Genomic DNA, 22,776 nt, shown 5'->3' on the forward strand with positions numbered 1-22,776 from the left:
GATGACCAAGTAGAAATGCAATTTATGATCATAAGTCACTTTCAAACACAGTCACCTATTTCTCCTTCTCTGTCTCTCCCTCCCTTCTTATGTTCTAAAGAGATCTTGAACTGTGGTGCATTACTGGGGAAACACATTTTCAAAGAGACCTCAGAGCCCCCCCCCATTTCATAATCTACTTGTCAAAATGAATTCTCCCGCACAGTGCAGCGCTGCTCCATTACAAATTGAATATCATTGCTTCAGAGGCAATGGGCTGTTTATCAGCAGCCTGTCAACTATTAGAACATCTTTCAGACAGACATCTCAGCATGAAGGAGACGATAGAAGTGCTCCAGTATTTGGATAACATATCTAATACCTACTTATAGAGGTTTTTCTTCAGTGTACAAAAAGATGCAAGATTAACCGCCACCATGGTCTCAGTTTCCACTGTTATGCTGATGATACGCAGCTGTATCTTAGCACCAAACCATCCACTCAGCTCTATTCTCTGTCACTTGTTAACTGCCTGAATGAAATAAAATTGGATCTCATCTCATTTACTCAAATTCAACAGCGGCAAAACAGAGCTAATGGCAGTATCTCCCAAGCCATTGCTCCAAAGGGTTGGATATCTCCTCCTCAATGTAGATGACTGCTCCATCTCCCCATTCCCAGGGGTCCACAACCTGGGTATCAAATCTGCCTTCTACCACCTCAAGAACACCTCAAGACTCTGGCCTTCACTCACGGACTTTGGGGCAGAGTCACCGATACATGCCTTCATTACCTCCCGCTTGGACTTCTGCACTGGTGTCGGGGCACCTAGCAAAGTCCAGCACATCACTTCAATCCTTTCTCACCTTCACTGCCTCCTGGTCAAGTACCACATCACCTACAAAATCCTCCTCCTAACCTATAAATCTTCTAGCATTTACTCTGATCGGTACTGAATGCCATTTTAGTGACATATTAGCAAAAGATCTAACGAGACCAAGAGTCTACAGCCATGCAAGAGACTCTGAGGCTGTAATTATGCACAGTGGAGCATTGAGCTAAGCGCTATCGTCCCCATAACATCCTCACAAGAACAATGTGAACATGCTGATATTTAGCAGGTATGTTTGCCAGTTTTGCCATTTGTTTTTGTGTGTTAGTATACTAATATTTGCCAGTTATCACAATATCATCTTGAATGGAGACATTAAGGTCTGAAACTTCATGGCAATCTATCCAATAGTTGTTTCACTAAAAACCACAAATATTAACCTCATGGTGGCACTAGAGGAAAAGACACCAAAGTCAGTAGCGTTCATCCTCTGGGGACAATAAATGTCTGTACACAGTTTCATGTCAATCCATCTGTTCCTGAGATTTTTCGGTCTGGACCAAAGTGATGTACAATGTACATTTCTTAGAAATATATAGTATAAAATGTAAATATTAATTTCTCTTTTAAAGATTAGTATCATGTGTTAGTTTGCGCTCTCTCTCTCTTTAATCAAATTAGCTTTAATGGCATGAATGTAATAACAACATTGCCAAAGCATCATATATACACAACATAAGAACAATCAGCCCCATACATTTCATTAAACAATTAAAGCGTAAAGTAATCAAGGTGTATGTGTGTTGTGTTTAAAAAGAGAAAAATAAAATAAATAAATAAAACAGTAAGCGTGTGTTTGTTAAAAAATAAAAATATATTAAAAAATAAATAAATAAAACAGTAAGCACGTGTGTGTTTGTTAAAAAATTAAAAATATATCAAAAATAAAATTAATAAAACACTAAGCGTCTCTCTCTCTCTCTCTCTCTCTCTCTCTCTCTCTCTCTCTCTCTCTCTCTCTCTCTCTCTCTCTCTCTCTCTCTCTCTCTCTCTCTCTCTCTCTCTCTCTCTCTCTCTCTCTCTCTCTCTCTCTCTCTCTCTCTCTCTCAAATTCCAGGATGCAATTTAGATGCAAATGATCTCACTTCCTGTCAATTTCCCTGATGACCAGCTGGGAAAAAAACTTCCTGGCTCTCAATCTAAACCATGACATTTAATGTTAACATTGCAGAACTGAGAAGTGAATCACATTGAATTTCCTGAACTGACATTTTATCTCTATTAGTCTCTCCTCATTGCCACTTTTTAAAAAAAAAATTTTTTTTACATACAATGAAATAAGCAGTGGTGATCCCACTTAATTACAGATGTTTCCTCATTAAACTGCTGTAAATAATGCTCCAGAGGGCTTGGTTGTGGGTGCAGTTACCTGAGGGTGTGGCTGACGGCGGCGGGACTGCAGTGGGCATATCAACACTCAACTTTCTCCTAGCTTCCAGTACTGGATTTTCAAACTGGGTCTTCTGGTTGATGTGGCTACACAAGGAAGATAACAACATAGATGAACAAGAACTTTAAATAGTAGAACAAGTGTTTCCATCCTGTTGTTGTTGGCATTCTGCTTGTAACACATCCTACTATTTTATTCATTCAGTTATCTGCGTCAGTTGGCTACACACAGTCTGATTGCTAACTACTGTTTCTGTTTTTGTATTTGTCTGTGGCCTTACCCTTTAGCCTCACAGAACACAGCTTGTCGTTGTTGTTGATACTGTTCTTTGCCTGTCATGCAAACCTGTGATTTGACTTTGAGGCCTGGGTGTGACACAACCAATGCTGAGTAGATGTCACATAGCATGCAGGCTGTTCTACTACAAAATGTAAACCACAAACCCAAACTTGTCTATGCCAAAAGCGTAACACATACAGATGGATTGAGAGCAAGTTTAAAAGAAATAAAAAATTTAATGCCCAGTGAATTCAAAGAGAATTGGATAGAGAGGATCAGTAGCAATCTTTGCTTTGATAGCCCACATTGCCATTATGGGAACAACATCTGCTCAATGCATTGTAATCCCAGGATCAAAAGATTCAATAAACTGTAGAAAGATGTAAACGACAATGCGCCCCTTTTTCACGGCCATAGATGGCCTTTTTAAACCTTTCTGAAAATAGACAGGCTTGCAAACCCAGGATGTGCAGCTATAATATGGGGAATTTGCACCAAACACAATCTAAAAACCATTAATGATTTGCAGGTCACACCTGTGTGCAGAAACATTTCCTGCTTCGAAGGGGAATGTCCCTCCACGGTTAGATGGTAATGGAGAGAGGTAGCTCATCTGCGTAATGAGCTTTAACAGTTGTAAATCCCGGTCATGACAGCACCTTGGGAAGACAAAATGCATTGATGCTGCACAGTGAATCAGCCCCATGCTGAGACACTGATGGTATATATGTGTGTGTGTGTGTGTGTGTTCAACAGTACTCTGTGCTCTTGCTGTGTATGACTCATGCACAGAGACACCCTCCCCATTAAGTCTGGAGAGATAAACATTCCCCTCTCTTTCATTTCCACTCTTTCATTTCCTCTGCTGCGCTCTGTCTCACTTTCTCACTCCTTGATTGCCACACCTCATGTTTTTGTTTGTCAGTTGAGGAAATAATGAGACTTTGTGTCAAGTTGTTGCATTTGGTCGTTCATTCACAACTAAGTTTGCCAGACAAAGAGACAGAAACAGAGGAGATGCAGCCTCTGAATGACCCTCTTGCATAACCCGCCCCCACCACCACCAATTCCCCAGCCTGCAGGTCTCACCCTCTTTGTCCACAGTAATGGCACTAAAATGAAACATTGTGCTCTTGTTTACACTCTTGATCAGAATGGAATCTAACCCTTGTTCCCCTCTCAGGGACCCTAAACTTTCATTGTCTGTTGTCTTCACTGTCTTTTCTTTTTCACATACACACACACACACACAAAGCTGGAACCCACCAGTGTTATCTGTACTGACATAATTGCTTTCTGCAGCACTGTGGGAACTCACCGTATGGACAATAGCATATGCCACTATCATATACAGTATTCAACTGAGATTCAACAATGTCACGTTTAATATGTCTATACCTCTTGAATTCAGCAATATGGCTTTTAGTTGCAGAAGATGTGAAAAGAGTAACGCATATAACAATTTTTAAAAAAGCGTATCAACCATGCACACACAGCTCCAGAGGACTCACACAGGTATACATGAAGCCCTGAGTTGAGCCTTTTCACTCTCACTTCAGCAAAGACAAAAACAGATTGAATATGAGCATGCAGTAAGCTATATCTTTTAAATCCACCACAATTCACAGCTGTAGCCCTCTGGGTCCCGTCAGGCACAGGGAGTAGTTTACTCACTCTACGTAGTAGGTGCCATATTGGGGGTCCACAATCTTCTCCCAGCCGTAGGGCAGCTCTGAAGGGAGAACGGACAGGGAGAAAGCAGACGCAAATTACTTCAGATACTGCTGAGGCACTACATGGACAATTGGACACATGCAATGAGGCATCTTTGACTGGCAGCTTCACAGCATGCTTACCTACACACAGAGAACAAGAGGCCTGCATTTATTTGTCACTATGTGTTTAGGGCGTAATACACACTGTGGAGGAGGCAGGGGAGAAGGAGGAAATACTGAGTTGTTATACGGCCTCCCTGGAAAGTAATAGCCTTTCTTTCCAGTTGCGTGTATGTGTGCAACATCTTGAGTTTACGCTCCTGTGTGAAAAACACATGCGGCTCAGAGGAGATCTTTACGCAAGAGGGGCCATACAAAATTGCCTTTTGAGAGATGCTGCACTGATGAGCTCCCTGCATGTGTCCCAGAAGCTATTAGGAGGAGAGGGGCAGACTAGAGACTGGAGGTTTGTGCTGTGTCACCGGCATGACTGTGACCAGGCGTGCTCAGCTGTTCAATCTCCGTCTGTTAGCCAGCGCCCTCTTCAGAGAGGCAGGGATGTGGCTCATGGACACGCTGCACTATGCAGCAGGGAGTTGGGATGGAGTATAACTGTGTTTGGGCAGGGAGGACAGTATATGAGTGGGACTGAGGGGATTAAGTGCCCATGAAAATGTTACTACCACACCAAGTATCTGCAGATATTGTCTCACCTCCTTCCTCGCATTTCTCAGGAGGCTTAGCCTTCTTGGCAAGGCGGGGGTCCAACCAGGTAGTGGTCTTGCTGTTGTGACTAAAGTACAAAAAGGAGACAGGGCTTTAGGTGCAGTAAAATTAATTTCAAAAGCATTTAAGATATTGTGTCAATTCAGTAATTATGGCTGGCAACTCTCAGGAGCCACTAGCCCAGAAGCTATTCCACCAGCTCTAATAAACAGAGCACACAGCTCCCAGAAAACAGCAAGTATGGCTAACTTCTAATCTTTTGGGATCAGATTATTAAAGAAGGTTTTAAAATATTAGTCAAATTTTAACAAAGCTCAGAGGACCCTTTAAGGTAAAGGAAGAGAGAGAGAGCGGGAATGGGACAGAGTAAAGAGGGAAATGAGGAATACATAAACTACACAAAAAAGAATGAGCAGCTGCAGAGATCATAAAGAGCAGAACTGAGAGAACAGGTCTGGGGTGGCGAGCTCCATTTGGCCTGTTGTTTCTCTGGCTGGGAGAATGAGCTATTGATTTAGCAGCGAGCATCAGCACCTGGCTCTGTGACTGCTTGCCACACTAACAGGCCAGGTAAACAACTGCTTTTAGCACTAGCCAACAAACCCGACATCACACACAGGGGAAATAAAAGAAAAACTTAATCGAGGAAAACACAACTGCCATTGCTGTGCCTACAGATAACTTCCATGTCCAACACCTAGTTTGATACAGTACAGAGGAATGCGTTGAATGTAAAGTAGAAAGGACTCCCTGCCAGATCTCACACATTTGGCTTTAAATGACGGTAAAAGAGATGAACTGGGGAGAATGGGAAAACAATGCCAGCAAGTAGCAATAGAGAGGCTACTTACTCTATGAAATACACCATGCCGGTCTCAGTGTAGGCCATCTCCCAGTTTTTCGGCAAGGATTCCTGACTTTCATCCTGTGTGTTCCATGCACGCAAGTCCATAGACCCGGCTGACTGGCTGTAGCTGGGCACTGTCTTCCTCCACTCCGCCTTGTCCTTGTGCTCTGTGGCCCGGCATTTGGAGAGGGACATGGGCATGGAGACAGAAAGAGGAATGGGTTGGGAGTAGGGGTATGGGAGGTGGTAGAAGGAGAAAGAGACAGGAGGTGAGAGTGTGGCGCCATTGGATCTCCTTTGGGCTTCTTGCATCTCTCCCTGCTGCTGCTGTCGCTCGAGCTGATCTTCCTCTGTACACTGGGTGGATGGTTACATCCACAAGAGAGGAAGGGGTAGAGAGAGAGTACACAGAGAGAGGACGGAAGCGCAGCAATTGCCATAGGATTTGCATGTCAGCAGCAATGAACAGGGAACTGCCTCCAAGGCAAGGGCAGGAGCTGACCAATGCCTCAGCCCAGCCGCGAGCGCCACATCACAACTCTATTAGTATCACACAGGCTGCTGCATGTGTATGTGTATTTGCCTAATCTTTAATGTGTGTGTGTGCCAGTCTGTGTGAGGCTCTTATCTGCAGGTTTTCATCTGGCTGTGTATGACCTAGCTTCATCGTGGCATTGAATGCCCATGTCTGTTTAGCTGGGGTAATTGAATGGCAGGGATGGAAAGTGACAGCTGTTGACTGGGAAAAGCCAAGAGCTTTTTAAGCTGAAATTGGGGCCTCTCTTTCATGATGGAACCATAGACGGGTTTCTGTACTTATAAAGTCGGAATAAATGACCACATACAGACACTTGCTCTAGGCTATAGCAGCTTTCAGCCCTTGCAGAGAAATATAAACGAGGCTGTTGCTGATGAGGACATGTAGGCTTCAGTGACGAAAATGCTAGGACACAAAAGAAAAATGGCAGTTAACAGTAATGCATGACCATTATTAAACTACCTTCAGGGCATAGAAATGTGTCTGCTGCTACCCCTTTTGTTGTACCTCCTCACCACTTTAACAATCCGATCCATCCACATGCTGACAAAAGGTATAATAAACTCCCTTCGAGATTATACTCGTGAATAACAGAATTAGGAGTGACATCCTTCTACGATGAGTGTTTTTTCTTGGCTGGGCTCCACACTGCCATCATTACTGCCCAAGGCCACAGTCGATGTGTCTGACAATGTTTCTCTCTTTTTCTCTTGTATGTAAGATAAGTAGTTACACGCTCACAGAGCTTTTTTTCACTAATTTCATCTCTGTCCTTTGACAAGTCTCACTGTGTAAAGATGCTTTCCCCTTCCTCCTGTGAATACTTGGCAGGGTTCATACAATACATACAAATAGATTTTTGTGAAGTGGAACTAGTTAAGACATACACTTTAATTTCTCCCTGTTGAATATTAGTACAGAGTGGTCACTCTATTGAACCACAGTAATTGGCTTTTCTTAAGTATCAGAAAAATACACCAAATAACAAAATGGGCATTGTTATACAATATGGATTGGTAATTTTTTTCATAACTGAAACCAGCCTAAATAGACTACAAGACATGTATCTGCAAGACATTTAGATTGTTTTTTCTGGTTTGGGTTGTGTGAACTTTCTTGCCATTACAATGTTATTGCTGTCACTAACGCATATAGTGTATATACTGAAGGCACTAAGTTCAGGTGTGTCCTCAAGGAAATGTCATTATACTGTCAAATTCCCTGATCCCAAAGACCCATCTGTAACATAAAAGCTAGTTCAACTTCACAAAAATCTATTTGTATGTATTATATGAACCCTGCCGAGCATTCACAGGAGGAAGGGGAAAGCACCTTTACACAGTGAGACTTGTCAAAGGACAGAGAAGAAATTAGCATGGCTTATTTGGGTAACAATTTGCAGTGGGAGTGCCATCATACTACACTAGGACAGGGTGTGTTTGAGGCTGTGTTTGAAGCCATAACAGAGAACAGGACAGCTGAGGGAGCCTGGTACAGCAGGGCCACAAGCTGCTACTTTTTCAGTTGGCTGGTTTAAGATGGGTAACTTGTATTATGAGTGAAACATATTTCATATGGATGGTTATTATATAACATGTTGGCACACAATTCTGACCATGATTATTTTATTTTGTAGTGTTTTATAATAACAGAAGTTAGAGATTTTCTAAGTACTTTCATAATGAGGGACCATTCACCATATGCTGAAACTTGTTCTGATTTTGTTTTTGCCATGGGCCATGTGAGGACACTCTTGTGAGGGAATCAAACAAGGACAAAGTCTATCCCTCTAACTGAGGGATTGTGTCTATTGATCTCTGACAGGCTTTGGCTACTTCTTGACTTTGCAGGGCTGTGATTTAGTGCTGACCTTGCATGCAGAACAGCTAATCCTGAGAATGTTTGTTTGGAGAAAAGAATGATAAGGGAAAAACAAAAATGTTCCTGCTTTTTTGCATTCGGAGAATAATATAATAAACTGCTGGACAAAAAAACGAGCAAACAAAAAACTGCTGGGGTTTAAATTTGGAGAAAAGAAGTGCTTTAGAAACTATCTCTAAGAACTGCAGAAGCAGTAAAATAAATAGATAATTATGCCTCTCACCACCCAGGCCGTTGACCATAGGAGGCCTCTCTTCTTCCTCTTCCTCCTCTGGTGCAGCGCTGTCCTTTCTGTCCATCTTACTGACAGAGGTTGTGCGTTTTCGCTGGACCTCCGTGTCAAATTCCTCATCAAACAGAACCTGGTCCACCAAGTCTGGCTGCACAGGGCTGGGCTCTGCAGGTGGCTTAGGGGTCCCATAGTAGTTGCCTGAAGAAAAGGGAGAAAGAGGCAACAAATCTGAGACTTTTTTGACTATATTTATTGCACAATCCTAACTTGTATCCTCCATTACTACATACAGTAACTAACCTTAACCCTTACACTTAGCTAACCCAAAATCTAATCTAATCTTAATTCTAACCCCACAACAGCCCCGCATTGACGCAAAGACTGGGAAACTGTTAAGCTGATGATACACGGTGCAACTTTTTGAGCAATGTGGCTGGGCAGTCTTGCTAGTGGCTAGTCCGACTATGTTTTGAACGGATGGCGGCAGTGCGGGGCGGGTGGAGGAGTGGTGGGGGAAGGGGATTACGGTAGTTATCTTTACTCATTACCATTGACGGCAATGTTGCCCTGCACGATTGCTCTAAAAGTTGCTCCCTGTATCATCAGCTTTAGAATCCTTGCTTGGAGGATTTTTCCACCATTGTGGGAACTGTGGCAGTTGTTTTAATGTGAGGCATAGGGGAGTCTGATTATTAGCTACTAATCATATCTGGCAGAGCCATACTGGTTGGAACAAATGAGGCCAAGCTTTTTCTGACATAACTCAAGTTTTGGGAACAGTTTTTGGAACAGTTTGTGAGATAAAGGAAAGTGTTTTATCTCGCAATTCTTAAAGCAAATTCATCTTTACTAACTCCCAGTGGGTACCACCATTGCTGACCCACCCTGTTGATCCGTAAGGTAAGATTTACCCACTGTACCACAGGCTCATCCAGACTCAAACCTGCTGATTAGCCGCCCTACCATCTAGTAGGAGCTTGTAAAGTAATGGAGACATGATCCCTCACTGGTATCCCGTCTGCGAAAAAGCAGACTCCCATTCAATCTCTTGTTTATGTACTGTTTTACTGTATTTCTAGGTGTTTCAAAACATGCCCTTTTATTTATGTTTAACATAAATATTATTAATTTATTAGTTTTATGATTCACTACTGTAGTAGCCAGAGCCCTCAGACCAAAGCCAAAAACTGTTGTGTTGTCATATTTACTGCTTCATTCCCCAGGGAACTGTGACTACAGCATTTATGCCAAGGTAGGTTCTCATGCATTCAATTGCCCCTTTAAGTCCATCAGCTTGCCTTTGCTGTCATGTTGATGCCTAATGCAGCAAACAGCCTTAGTCCACAGAGCGAGTCTTTCTCAACTATTGGAGAGGGGTGACCCACTTTACCACTGACTACCTTCTCTCTCTGTGCAAGAGAATAAGGAATAACAGAAAGGACGAAAACCTAAAAGCAGAAGAGGAGAGAAAATAGGTGGGAGGGTATGGTACAAATATTGATTCACTGTTTGTTCTCTGTCCATGGGAAACCACAGTCCTCTAGTGTTTGTGTGAGATTGTAGCATGGTTAAGAGTGAGATGTGTCTGAGTGGCTGAACATTTTATTGTAACAGTTAAACAGCACATCTGGGAGTGGACAGATACTGTGACGAAGGAGTCTACTGGGAGGAAGAGAGAGAAACGAGAATGGGAACAAAGGAGGAAGGATGGGAGGCGAGAGTAAGAGAAAGAGAGCACTTGCTTACAGACAAAACATTTGTGGAAGTTAAGATTCCACACAAACAAAATGAACTTGTTTCTTACAGTTTAATTTCTCTCATTTGAATAAATATCTTCAAAACCGTATTAAACTATTGTTTTCCATAGGAAGGCAAAACAAGATAGGATACAGATTGATTTGCATTTAAATACAAAGTCATACATAATACTTGATTAAGGTAATCACATTAATCCATGTTTTAATTCATGTAGTATTAATTTCAGTACCTTGAAAACTATTAAGTCCTATACTAGATTTGTAATTATTAGGATGCTTAATGATGGAACGCGTGTTGAGGGAGTTAAATTAAAAGTGGTAATTTGCTTTATGAACTCCTCGGTCTCCTCGAGGTGCACATACCCTCTGTAAGTACCTATTAGCAAGGAGCTGGGACACAGTGGCCACAATAAGGAAGTGCACTGAGATAGATCAAGTTTTAATTATACTGTAAGCCACAGTATGAAAAGCAGTCAATGATGAGAATGTATAACTTCATCCGTTGTGGATGTGAAACTATACAACTGAAAAACTGAACCTGAACTGGAGGCTGGGTGTTGTTAACTTTACCTAAAGAATTTAATGAGATATCTCTTTGAGGAGTCAGGTCTTTGGGCTAAATTAATTAAATGAGCTGTTTGTTTGAATCTTATGTGGCTATTCATTTTACTTCAAGTTATTTTAACAAATGCAGTTTAATTAATGCAGTTTAATTAGCATTTATATCCAGTGAATGTTGTGTACAGAGCTACCCAGGCAGTCAGTTCTATCATTTTATTTAGTGCAATGTATAATCTTATTGTAATATACCGTAGTAATTAATTAACCACAGTTCCATTTAATATAGTTAGAATTCTCAATCCTATTAATATTCTAATGTGACAAAGAAAACTGTCTCCCGTCTTTCTTTTGATGTGACAACTGAATATTATGTTTTATACAGTCTATGGTTTTATCATTTCAAAAGATTTCAACTAGCTTTAGTAATAACAATTAGATTTAATTATTGATAACAGCTGGAACATGGGCAGCAAAAACTGAGCAGATCACACGGATGGATATTTGTGATTCCAATAGATAAATAATAGATAAACAAGTAAATGAACAACTAAAGAATATGAGATTTGATACTACTTTACATGTGGCAGGCATAAAAACAAAACAAAAATGAAGACACAAAGAAGGAGATTAAAAAGAATAAAAATAGGCACTTCACTTATTTTAGTACTTTCTAGTAGCAACACTGGTAGACCCTACTTGAGAGATGTACAAACGTACCAGTTAGTTTACTAAAAAATTGTTGTTCAGAATGAGCCATTTGTTGTTCTTCTAAATCCAATGTAGTTATAGCTGTCGTAATAGCTCATCTAGTGCCGTGTAGGCTGCTGCTAAACTTTCCCTCACGACTGATCTCTTCAAGAGAGCAAGCGAGTGAGAAAACCCTGATCTAACCTGTCTATAATCCTGTCTCATTAACAAATGTCTCATTATCAGGACAAAGAACTTCCCTATTGGGATGCCAGGAATAATCCAAAAATAAGTTTGAATAGGATGTCTGGTCACCCTTTGGTAACCCTGATGATGTCAGAGTGGCCACCTCAAATATTCCACCTTAATTACTGCATTAGATTAATGGGTTGTTCATTCTTAGGAAAAAAAAGAGGGGGAAGGCCTGGGAGCCACTATGCTAACAGCTCCCCATGAAAAAAACACCTGTTGATATGGGCACTGATTCAACACATGAACATGCTGTGCTCTATTATAAATCTATCAATGAGCAAGAAAACGAGAAAGATCGCAAGCGGTACCCTAATGATGGATCACATTTCTGACTGTTTCTATAGTATGCTGTACTGTTAAGTTGCCCACTCGCAAACATGTTAGCTACATGGGCATTTCAAGCAATTATACTGTACACAAAATGTATATTTACTACTGTTCTTTACCACATTAACTACTGTACCACTTCTGGTAACAGTAACAGCAGCAGAAACAGTGTGCACAGAGGGCTGATAATTTCAGCATAATGTTATTACATTAAAGTCCTTTTTGCAGCTTTGTGATAGTGGTGGGTGGACAGTGTAAAGTAATGCCATTTTCATATTAACAGCTGGGCAAACACTTTCTTGGCACCATCAGTGAATTACACAGCTATTCACTCATGTGACACAGAAGTGGTTACACGTCAAAGGGAACATTTTTTAAAAATGTGCTTCCCATGTACTAAGGCCATGTGTGTTTATGGGTGAGAAAGAATGCGTATAAAAGTGTGTGTGTGTCTGTGTGTGTGAGTATGTGTGTAGATGTCACGTCATCTACTTTAGCCAGCAGCTGCCAGCATATCTCATCTCCAACTCGTCAGAATCTGAATAAAATGTGAGTACAACTGTGACCAGCGTTTGACCAGCGCTAGATAACCATAACCTCTCTGAAATTCATAATATACTTCAAAATAACTTTCATCAGAGGCTGTGATGGAAATGCTAGATAGCAAAGATTCATGCAGCAGGTCATGTCATTCAGCAATGTGAAATGCTAGCAAATAGTTTTGTGTTTTCAATTGTTCACAATTGTTCAATTGTGATGTGTTTTTTGTGGAAGTGTGGAATACTTCTCAAGGGTTTATAATTTGCCTCCCGAAAAAGCTTTACCCAACCCAACTTCCCTCTGCGTTTATCCGTCTGCCTCTTTGAACCTGCCAGCCACAGTCACAGACCCTCATTAATCATTGAGGATGGGCTTCCACTCTCTTGGGCAGTGCCCAGTCTGTCCAGGCCTCATCACTGACTGCCAGTGCCCCAGGCGGGTGAAGCCCATTTTGTGCTCCAGCCTTGGCATAGGACCCGGGCCCTGCTTGGCATGGATGCACACACTTTGCAAGCCAACCTTGTCAACCCTACATTCCTCTACTGTGTGTGTGTGTGTGTGTGTGTGTGTGTGTGTGTGTGTGTGCGCACGCGCGTGTGTGTGTGTGTGTAGTTTCACAATCGACTGTTAGATGATCGGAGTCGCATAAATAGACCTCTTTTGTAGTTTATGTTCATCCCCTTAGTCTGTATAGTGACACCCAATATAAAATTACCAACCCTTCCTTTCTTTACTTTCATCCTTATTTTTTCTTATTGAGCTGCTTGCATCCATCATAATCTCGCTCTCTTCCATGTTTTGTTCTGCTTACACTTTCAACGTTTTTTTTTGTTTTCTTCACTAATCCAACTTTTATGTTATCAGCAGTGCAGTCCTAAGAGATGAGGTCCTTCTTAATCTTTGAAGCCTCTGTTTTGCCAGTTCCTAGGAGTGTTCAGCTGTTGTTAGCGCAGCACCTTTGCACCCTCCCTCCTCTGTGACTTCTGGCCCATTGCCCTGTTTCTGTCTAATCCACAGCTATGCAGCTTTGCCTCAGAACTTCACAAAGCCTATAATACCAAAAAAGACCCTATTATAAAATTGTTGTCGGAAATTTTGTCCAGCAAAACAAGGGGACGTGTGAGAAATACATTATAAGTTGCTGATTTAGGATTTCACTGTAACTAACTTGTGAGAAATTAGCATTGGTCACAGGGTTTTTCCTAATAAAAGGCTGTTTTTACAATAAATGTCTGCTGGCATGTAGGTGAGAGTATAACATAGACCAATCAGAGAAACATCTCTGATGCCACATACATTTGCATTTCCTTTCTTAGCTCAGGAAGAGTTTTTGAGTGTATGCTAATACTCTGCCATTTGTATTCCTTCATCTACCATTTGTTGGCTGTTGTTCTTTGTACTTGTTCTGTACTTAAGGAGAGGAAATGCTGAGTTTGAGAGAGTAACGTGCGTTCTCTCCGTGGCCACGTTACATAAAGAACGATTCATAACATCTATTTGACTCCGTATTCTTTGGGAAGGAATTATTTTCCCTGACGACGGTCAATTTAAATTCTAGTAAAGTCCTTGATTGTCAGGGGGAATACATTTTGTAAAGCACAAAGGGGATTTCATCATCTTTATGCCCTGTCAAAGTGGCCCCTAGCAGGCCTACAGCTACAGACTGTAACTGTCAGCTAGAATCAAAGTACCACAGCACTGTCTGGTCTACATTACTGTACACAGCAAGTAGTTTGTTGCAATCTGATTGGTCAACTAGACATTTAGAACTTAATCAAATCAGCATGGCAGCACGAAACATATTACTATGCCATTTCCTTGCAGGTGTTAAAGATTTATAGAATAATTAAATCAACTTTCTTTAATAAATATAATTTAAGGTGCTGTTAGATTTCTGCTAGACTGTCCTGTTAATACAGGTACATGCCTTCCTTGTGTGTGGCAAGCCAGAGAGCAAACAGTTTTGTGACTACAGTTAAAAATGTTTTTCAAAGGCTAAATGTTAACATAGATGGGTTAACGCAAAATGTTTTATGAGATAAAAACATGCAATGTTTTTAAATGATTACATCTATCTTTTTTCAATATATTTTGACTTTTGGGCTTTACAATGCTCTGGAGTTATTGGAAATGTATGTTCAGCCTTGATGTTACTAGACGCTCTAGAATCCTCAATTTCAAGCAAACTGTCCAACAATATAAATACAATATTACACAAGTGAGCGAACTTTATCATTATTAATGTCAATCACGGATGTAGTCAGCTACAATAATGACGGTAAGCCCTCAGTCTCTTGTAATATTTCTTAACTCATGTGCATACATGTTCTTTGTCCCAGCCTTTTATGCTTTATCTGGTGTGCAGTTCTGTACTATTTAATATTTCCAATGAATCCTTGCACTGACCCATGCTACTACCTTAAACCTCAACATGTAATCATGGTAAAGCTTCCCATGCTGGTCGTGTAATATGCAAACATAGCCAGTAAAGGTATCTAGCCTAATGTAGTTCCACTACTAAAAGCCAGGGTACCACCAGGGTAAGAAAAATCTGCTGATTTGTAACCACCCTGCATTAGACAACTAGAAAAGAAAGCCCATGATATATTGGTATATGGAATAGATACTTAACAAATTTTAGCAATATCAACTTTTGTACCAACCCTACTGTTGTTAACTTTGAGTATCAGCAGAGAGAGACACCTGCTTTCCTTGAATTCTGCTGGTCCATTTCTGCTCCCTGTATATATGAATGATTCATATTACTGGCTTTTCTGTACTGTCCACGGTGAGGGGTAGAAAATTGGATATGCCCTAATTCACACAGATGTACACACTCTTGCACACATGCAAATCTAATTCTTGAGAGTCTCGACACAGCTAAGGTAACACGTATTACTCACACCCTGACATGTCCATCATTCTGTAAAACACAAACTGGCAAACTAATCTCTCTCTCTTTTTGTGTGGTTCAGATTTTCCCATCCACTTTGCTACTAAAACCTGCTTGGAATGCAGAGGGAGTTGAAAATGTGATGGATTAATGCTGAGGAGTAATCTCATAAACACACGCAATTTTCCTCTTTAATGCTCGGTTAAGTATTTTCATAATATTGGCCTTCTGAAATTTTATGTCATTGGTGAGCAATATGACAACCAATCTGGGAAAAGCTATATATATATTGGTCCAAGTAAAGCGGAGGGACTGATTGTCACTCTTGGTTATAGATTAACCGTGGATATGTCAAGCCCTTGTTCACAGGTCTGGAGGATTAGTCACAGCTGTGATCATGCCTGCCTAGGTCAATGTTTCCATTCAATCAACCATAGATACAGTAAGGCCTCATTCAGACAGAGAAATGCAACATGTACTGAGGAAGCTAGGCATGTCAAAAGAGGGAGAGAGACAAATGAATAATGACTTGCTGCAATGAAAAAGTAGATGGGATGTCACACAAAGTTAAGTTCAGCTTTGTTACACAAAAAGAAAATTATTATTGTAGCAAGGCAGCAGGGAAGAAAAAAAACACACAAAAACAATAGAAGAGATAACATTTGAATATTACCCACAACAATTTTTTTTATTGTAAATCTAATTTAAATGTGATTAATAAACTGCAACAGCTGCACATTGCTGCACTAAAAGCAGATTATGGAATATAATTTAAATTAGGTGTGTTCAATGCAAATAAAATTCGATCAAATTCATGTTCCACTGCTGCTCCCCTGCCCCACCCCAATGCTATAACTCACACAACTGAAAATAAACATTAGTGAAAGTTTTAAAATGTTTCTCAGAGGCAACACATTTCTATGTGAATGGGCCCTTAGGCTAATTTTACAATCTACACTATACGGGCTGTAGCAAATAGTAACAGATCTGTAGTTAATGACTAACTCACCATGGGGAAATCATTCATTACGTGGTAATTATCTCTTCCTCCCTGCTTTCAAGTGTGTCTGCCTATCTGTCTATAGATCTGTGTTTGTGTGTGAAAAGTTTATCTAACAGTTTATCTCTGGCGACTCAGAGGTCATAAGTCTGGGCATTAATAATTAACTTTCTGAGGGCTTGTGTATTCAAGGTAAGATCCATTATTCATCCTGTTGACTGGTTCATAGATTCAGGATTGAAGAGCCAGTCTCTATATGGGACAGAGGGTGGACGAGAGAGCTCTTACGTAGCAAACACATGTCCGATACAGTGTGTAAAGGACCAGGAGTTCTTTTCAGCAACAAAATCACCTGGGGATATTTTATCTCCAGTTCCTTCATATTTATGGTGACAGGTTGATGACATAGGCAATGTGTTGACTTCACCTGATGACCTAACAGTGCACAGCATCATGTGGGGTTTCATCCTTAGCTGCAGCCCAGCCCCCAGGTTAGCCTGGGACGATGTACTGTACTTTCAATGGTCGGACGTCAATGTGAGCTCTGGTGTTGTTCAATTGTGATGTGGCAACACAACTGACTGAAATGATATTTGATTTTATCAGTTCAATGGCTAAACTACTGTTAAATCTATCTGCTATCTGTAGAAGCAGTGTATAAAGCCTATTTATGTAACATGTATGCACAACACCAGGGTTTTTTCTGGGGCATCAGAGAGTGACAGATAGTTAAAAGAGGTGTGATGTGTTTGTGTCCTTGTCCATGTATTTTGACAGTTCTTCATTAAACAGTAACTATCCTCCCATAATATTATAAGACTTTTCTTCTTCATCCTCTTCCTACCTGTCCCTCATTATTCATTACATGTCATTGATTTGCAGACTCGACTAATAATGATCATAATCAGGTTTTCAAAAGTCACTTGGGTGACTTGGGTTTGAACACTGTTGGAAACATTTGGGATAATGTTGCACTGAGCTCCTCTCTGCCCCTATCCCTCTCTATCTCTGTGCATTCTTATCCCATTAATGCATGTTACTAACTCGACATCTTCCCTTTCCCAGTAGTTTTGTGATTTCCTGTTGCTCTCCTCTCTACTCCTATCGATTTCTGCAGGTGTATCTGGCTTTGGAGCTGTGAAGTCTGGATCTGTGGCTGCGAGTCACCTGCTGCCCTCCTGTTCCTGCACATCCGTTCATACAATTATTATCATTGATATTACTATTATTATCAGTACCATTGTTCATTTTCTGTAGCACTGCTACTTTTAGTGTTTGCATGTCTGTGCAGACCTTGTGTTGGCTGCTGTGAATTGAAATAATGTAAGTACACAACTCAACAAAATATACTGTTCAGCATAGGTCTAGTCGTAAAAATAAAGTAATGTAGTGTTGCAGTGTGTGTTGTGTTGAGACATACCATCATAGGTGCCACTCTCCAGCAGCAACCCACTTTCTTCCAGGTCACGAAATTCCGCCACACTGATGAAATTGTAGTCCACTCCAGGAACTTCCCCCTCTCTGGGCTGCCGAGTGGTGCCTGCCAACAGTGACACAGTTTAAGATAGAAGGAACATCCAAACGAGTGGAATGTGGTGGTGGTAGTGGGGTCCAAATAAAGCACTCAGGGGTGCATCTGTGTCTACATCATGAATAGTCAACAGAGCTGGGACAAAAAAACTATGAATTCATTATTAAAATATGAAGCAGATAAAAAAATATCCTCTACAGAGCAGCACAGCTGTCAGAATACAGAGGAGGTGTAACTGATGATAATGATAATGAGCAGGATTTTAATTGCACTTTTTCTTTTACTTCTGTGTATAACATCACCTCTATTCCATAAGGATGCAATTCAATCCTATGTTAATGCAATAAATAAGTGAATGGAATTAGGGAGGTGTGCATCAACTAGATGAATGGGGGGAAAAAAGGAACTCCACCATTGACCTTCTGCATATTTATTGAATAATTACATGACTTTTGGATCTGCCGTGCACTCATTAAATAATTTCTACTCAATCCCACGCGCAGCTTGGTTTTCACTGCAATATAATGGAATATAATGATTAAACATAGAAGGTTTATTGGTGACTTGTCTGCACAACACTACTTAATAATCTTGTTTAGATTTTGTATTTGTATCAGACCTTTCCAGAACATCCTGATTTCCAATAAACCAAAGAATGAATTTGTGAGCTCATCCAATAAACCAATGTTATTGAAAAGAACTTTGACAGTGAAGATCTGGGTGCATACATTTCTTAAAGATTACAGCTTTACCAACTGTTTCAAACATTGGGAAAGATTTATAAAAAGGCGACACTCTCCAAGGTCATGGGAGTAAAATTCACTGACATGTTTTACAACGTATTGTCTTTTTTCACGCCAGTGGGTATCGTCAAGGTCAGTTGCTTTATGACTGAAATGATCTTGAAGCAACAGTTGGAATATGATGATAATTTTTACTTTCTTCACCAAAAACACACTGCCACTCTGAACATCTGCACTGCATTCCAGTTCCTGCAAAGTTAGTCATTAAATCATAATCTACCATAACTGTTGCAACTGGTTAAAGGAAGTGTCATGTTTTGCCTTGTTGACGCTCTCATCTGTAAGACAAAGAAAATTACGTTATGCTCCCTAACTTGCCAACTCATCTTACCATCATCTTAGATGTAATCAGGGCTTTAACAGTACCTCAGCTGAACTGTTCTGCTATCTGGCTGTGCTACAGGCACAAGGGATTTTAACTCGGACTTTAATAGGATCCTAGCCCCATTCTTCATTTTCTTTCTGTGTCAACATCCATCCTGACTGCAGTATGAGCCATCACATCTGAAACAGCTTAGTCTGCTGCAAAGGCAATCTTTTATTATGTCAAACAGAGCAATCAGGGGAGACCAACAAAGCCACAAAAGGCGGAAATATGAGCTTGTTTTGGAATAGAGGATAGAGAAATGTGGTTATTAAGCTTTGTATTGTTTATTCAGCTGCCTAACCTGAAAATTCTCAAGTACCTTTTATCACCCTTACTATTTAAATTGTCATAAACCTATCACGTGCCTTTTTAATTTTAATTTTATAATCTGATATCTCAAGTGTTGCTGTAAAACATGACTTCTAGAGGTGATGTTAAAAGACAATAAGGTTAAGGTTTAATAAAGCAAATAGGGAAATGAAGGCTTTGGATGCACTCTACACTGATGTGTTACAAATTGGTGAATTCACAAAGCAAAGCATCTCTTCAGTCACAACACTTGGACAGCTGTGAGGGAAGAGTATGATTACACCCCAGCCGTGGATAGACAGTGAAGAGAGACTGCTAAGACTGTTGAAACTGTTATCTGAGCAGGAGCGCTGGGATAAGGAGCTTTTGAGGAAAAGAAAGAGGAAATTTACTGCCTCACTAGAAAAGCACACTGTTTTAACCTCCATCTTGTGTGTGGTTCGTCACAAGCATCTCTTTGAAGATATGAAACAACTGCATAAACAGAATAAAAGTGTAAATCTTTGTGTAGTTACTGGGTCTACAGGGGTTATCGTGGTTTAATAACAATATCTACCTCACCAGCATTATGTGTGAGCTCTATTTTGTGATGCAGGTTGAACACCCACTCAGTGGGGCACCAGAAGCCAAGTGACAAACCAAAAAGGCTTCCAGATGCTAAATTTATCTGAACAATAGAAAATAAAAAAGAAACAGAGGAAAAAACTAGTGTAAAATTATAGTAACGGATACCAGATCAAACAGTGCCAACTTTAAATTTCTACAACAACAAGAGGTACTGTAGAGGTAATGTCTGATGAATACAAGACAAATCAGAATAGCCTAATAACATTACTAAACTAGCTAATATTTGCTAAGGTTAATGTCGCAATGCTACTATTCATTAGTACAGGACCTTTTTCATGTATTTATCCTATGTAATAATTAATACTGATTGATTCTCACGAATATGAATATTATTTAATAATTTCTTCTACAACATAGAGAGATTATATCAGAATGCACAATATGTGTGGTATGAAGCTCTGCTATATAATGATAAATGTTATTAAATGAAAAGGAGCATGAGATTGATGCAATGAGAAATAGGAAAAAGAAATCAGGCTCAAGTGGCTAGCACTTGTTGCATTTGACCTTGTAACGCCTCCATTTATTTCTTGAGGCTTTCTGGCCTGTATTTATACAGTAATTTATAGGCCACTGTGGATAAACACATTCTTTATATGAAATGCAAAAGGAAAAACTTGATTTAGCAATATTTTAATTGATCTTTAAACTTTTGATTTCTCCATGGTAGGATAAAGTTTCCAAGCTGAGCTACATCAATGCAAAGCTGTATGCTGTCTTTGGTCTCAGTGCCATATAACTTATATGGAGCTCTCTTCAATCTTCTCCCATAAAATTGCACAGATTGAAAACCTGGGGCACATTTTTTACAGTTCCACTATCCTTTCTGTTTTTTTTTTACATCTGACAAGAGACTTGTGGAGCTGATTGTCATGGCAGATATATTAATGCCCAGGGATTCATAGAAAAAGACAGGTAGTTGGCAGTGGAGTTAGCCCAGCTTCAAGGATTTCGTGGTGTCCTGGACCCCTGGCACTGTTTTCAACTCCTGTCATGTTTTGAGGGAGGCAAGTGTAATACTTGATAAAGCCTCACTGTGTGTAGAGGAAGAATGAAGTCATGTTTCTCTCACTCTAAGATGCCATTTGGGCTGCTGTGATGAGCATAGGCATCATGCTGTAGTGGTTTATTTAGGCTCCTTGCAAGGTCACTGCACAGGCTGGCATGACCAGAGTGGACACGGGACATATGCTGAGCCACTAAGGAAAAAATAAATTATAATTATGATCGGTGCTTAAATAACTGTAATAGTCTTTAAGATGAGGAGGAAACTGAGCACAACAATTGAGATGCAAGAGACTTAGATATGTCTGCATTTTAAGGAGCACTGAGGTCTCATTTAGTGTTTTATACTGTAAATAATATTATATATTTCTACAGTAAATCTGTGGGCAGATTCATTCTGTAAAATGAGAAAATAGAAAAATGTTATTTTCTTCAATTGATCATTAGAGCTTTATTGTACTTTAAATGCTACTTCAAAAGATGCCTTTAAAATGACTTTCCCTCCATGCAAAATGTCAGAAATGAGAGCTTTTGAAATGCTAACTGATACAAATAATTAATGATGTCTGGAGCTGTGATAATTTTTTTTTTTTACTCAGCTGTTCAGCCCAGAGAATTGCAGCTGCTCTTTCATTTACGCCTGATGGCCTTGTTGGCCGTTTTAAAATCAGTCGGGTATAAAAACAAAAATGTTTTGTCGTGGTTATTTATTCTTCTATTTTGAAAGGAGCGGTGGCGCGGACTCATAAAGAAAAAACACTGATATAGGAAGTAAAGAGAGCTGCACGCCTTTAATTGTAAGATAACCAAGGTCTGAAAAATCTTAATTCAAAACTTCATATATTCAGTCTCAAACCTTGTTTTTGTTAAATGAAACATAAAAAAACGAGAAAGTGTGTCATTCCTTTCTATTCCAATAAAGCTTTTCTACAAGCCCTGAAGTCTTAAAACATATTTCACTCATGGTAGGAAATGTTAGCCTTGCATATCAAAGTCTACTCAGGTTTTCCTAGGACATCAGACTTCCATTAAGCCTAAAACTGTGTGATTTTACTACTTTAAAAGACATAGGACATGCAGGCAAGAAAATAAGTAGGATGGTGCAGGTATTGTTACAGATGAGAACAGACCAGACGCCATCAGAAGGGGTCAGAGGGCAACAAGCATAGCCCAGACAGAGAGAGAGAGGAGACTTAGGTGTCGTAGTCTGTGGAAGTTACTCACAGGGAATGGTGCGCAGGTACAGGTTGTCCCTGATCACCTGCTGGAGTTTATGGTCCAGGGAGCCCTTCTGAAACTGCAGGCTGAGGTAGTGACGCAAATCAGTATTCAACACCTTACCTAGAGTTAAGGAAAAAGAAATCTGTGTCAGTCCAATAATTAAATCACATAGCATACATCTACATGGCACTCATTTACAAAACACCCAATGATTTTGAGACAATTAAAAAACAGTGCTTTAGTTTTATTTAAATCATTGCAAGCTACACCATAGTCCTCTGATGGACAACAACACATGCTTCAAGCCCCAAATAAAAATGGCCCTTGACCAGACAGTGTTTACTTGTACCTGAGAAGGCTAGGCATTAAGTGGCAAAGAAGGCATATTTAAGTTACGATGTTAACTGGGCTCTTTCA

The 22,776-nt window shown here is 40.1% G+C and overlaps 1 protein-coding gene across 1 annotated transcript; it reads right to left on the reverse strand.

Moving 5' to 3' along the window:
* Positions 1-2,157: 2,157 nt before the first annotated feature.
* LOC119887361 (membrane-associated guanylate kinase, WW and PDZ domain-containing protein 3-like) lies at positions 2,158-22,549 on the reverse strand. Its single transcript, XM_038698179.1, has 7 exons — positions 22,363-22,549; positions 17,917-18,036; positions 8,471-8,677; positions 5,833-5,995; positions 4,969-5,048; positions 4,215-4,272; positions 2,158-2,347 (listed from the first exon to the last, which is right to left on the reverse strand). Exons 1-7 carry the CDS (start codon positions 22,532-22,534, stop codon positions 2,173-2,175), a joined length of 975 nt encoding a protein of 324 aa, XP_038554107.1. The 5' UTR covers positions 22,535-22,549; the 3' UTR covers positions 2,158-2,172.
* Between the last annotated feature and the right edge of the window lie 227 nt (positions 22,550-22,776).

This window comes from Micropterus salmoides, unplaced genomic scaffold (assembly GCF_014851395.1).
Source record: "Micropterus salmoides isolate LMB-PRFRI ecotype aquatic unplaced genomic scaffold, ASM1485139v1 Ms_hic_scaffold_415, whole genome shotgun sequence".
NCBI lineage: Eukaryota > Metazoa > Chordata > Actinopteri > Centrarchiformes > Centrarchidae > Micropterus > Micropterus salmoides.

What these genes read in the sequence shown, in the direction of transcription:
- LOC119887361 (XM_038698179.1), bottom strand. Translation starts at nt 22,534, where the DNA reads ATGCTATGTGATTTAATTATTGGACTGACACAGATTTCTTTTTCCTTA. An exon ending in GTACCTGCGCACCATTCCCT is followed by an intron (nt 18,037 to 22,362) that starts GTGAGTAACTTC and finishes CACTGTTGGCAG; the next exon opens with GCACCACTCGGCAGCCCAGA. An exon ending in TATGGTCAACGGCCTGGGTG is followed by an intron (nt 5,996 to 8,470) that starts GTGAGAGGCATA and finishes GCCGGGCCACAG; the next exon opens with AGCACAAGGACAAGGCGGAG.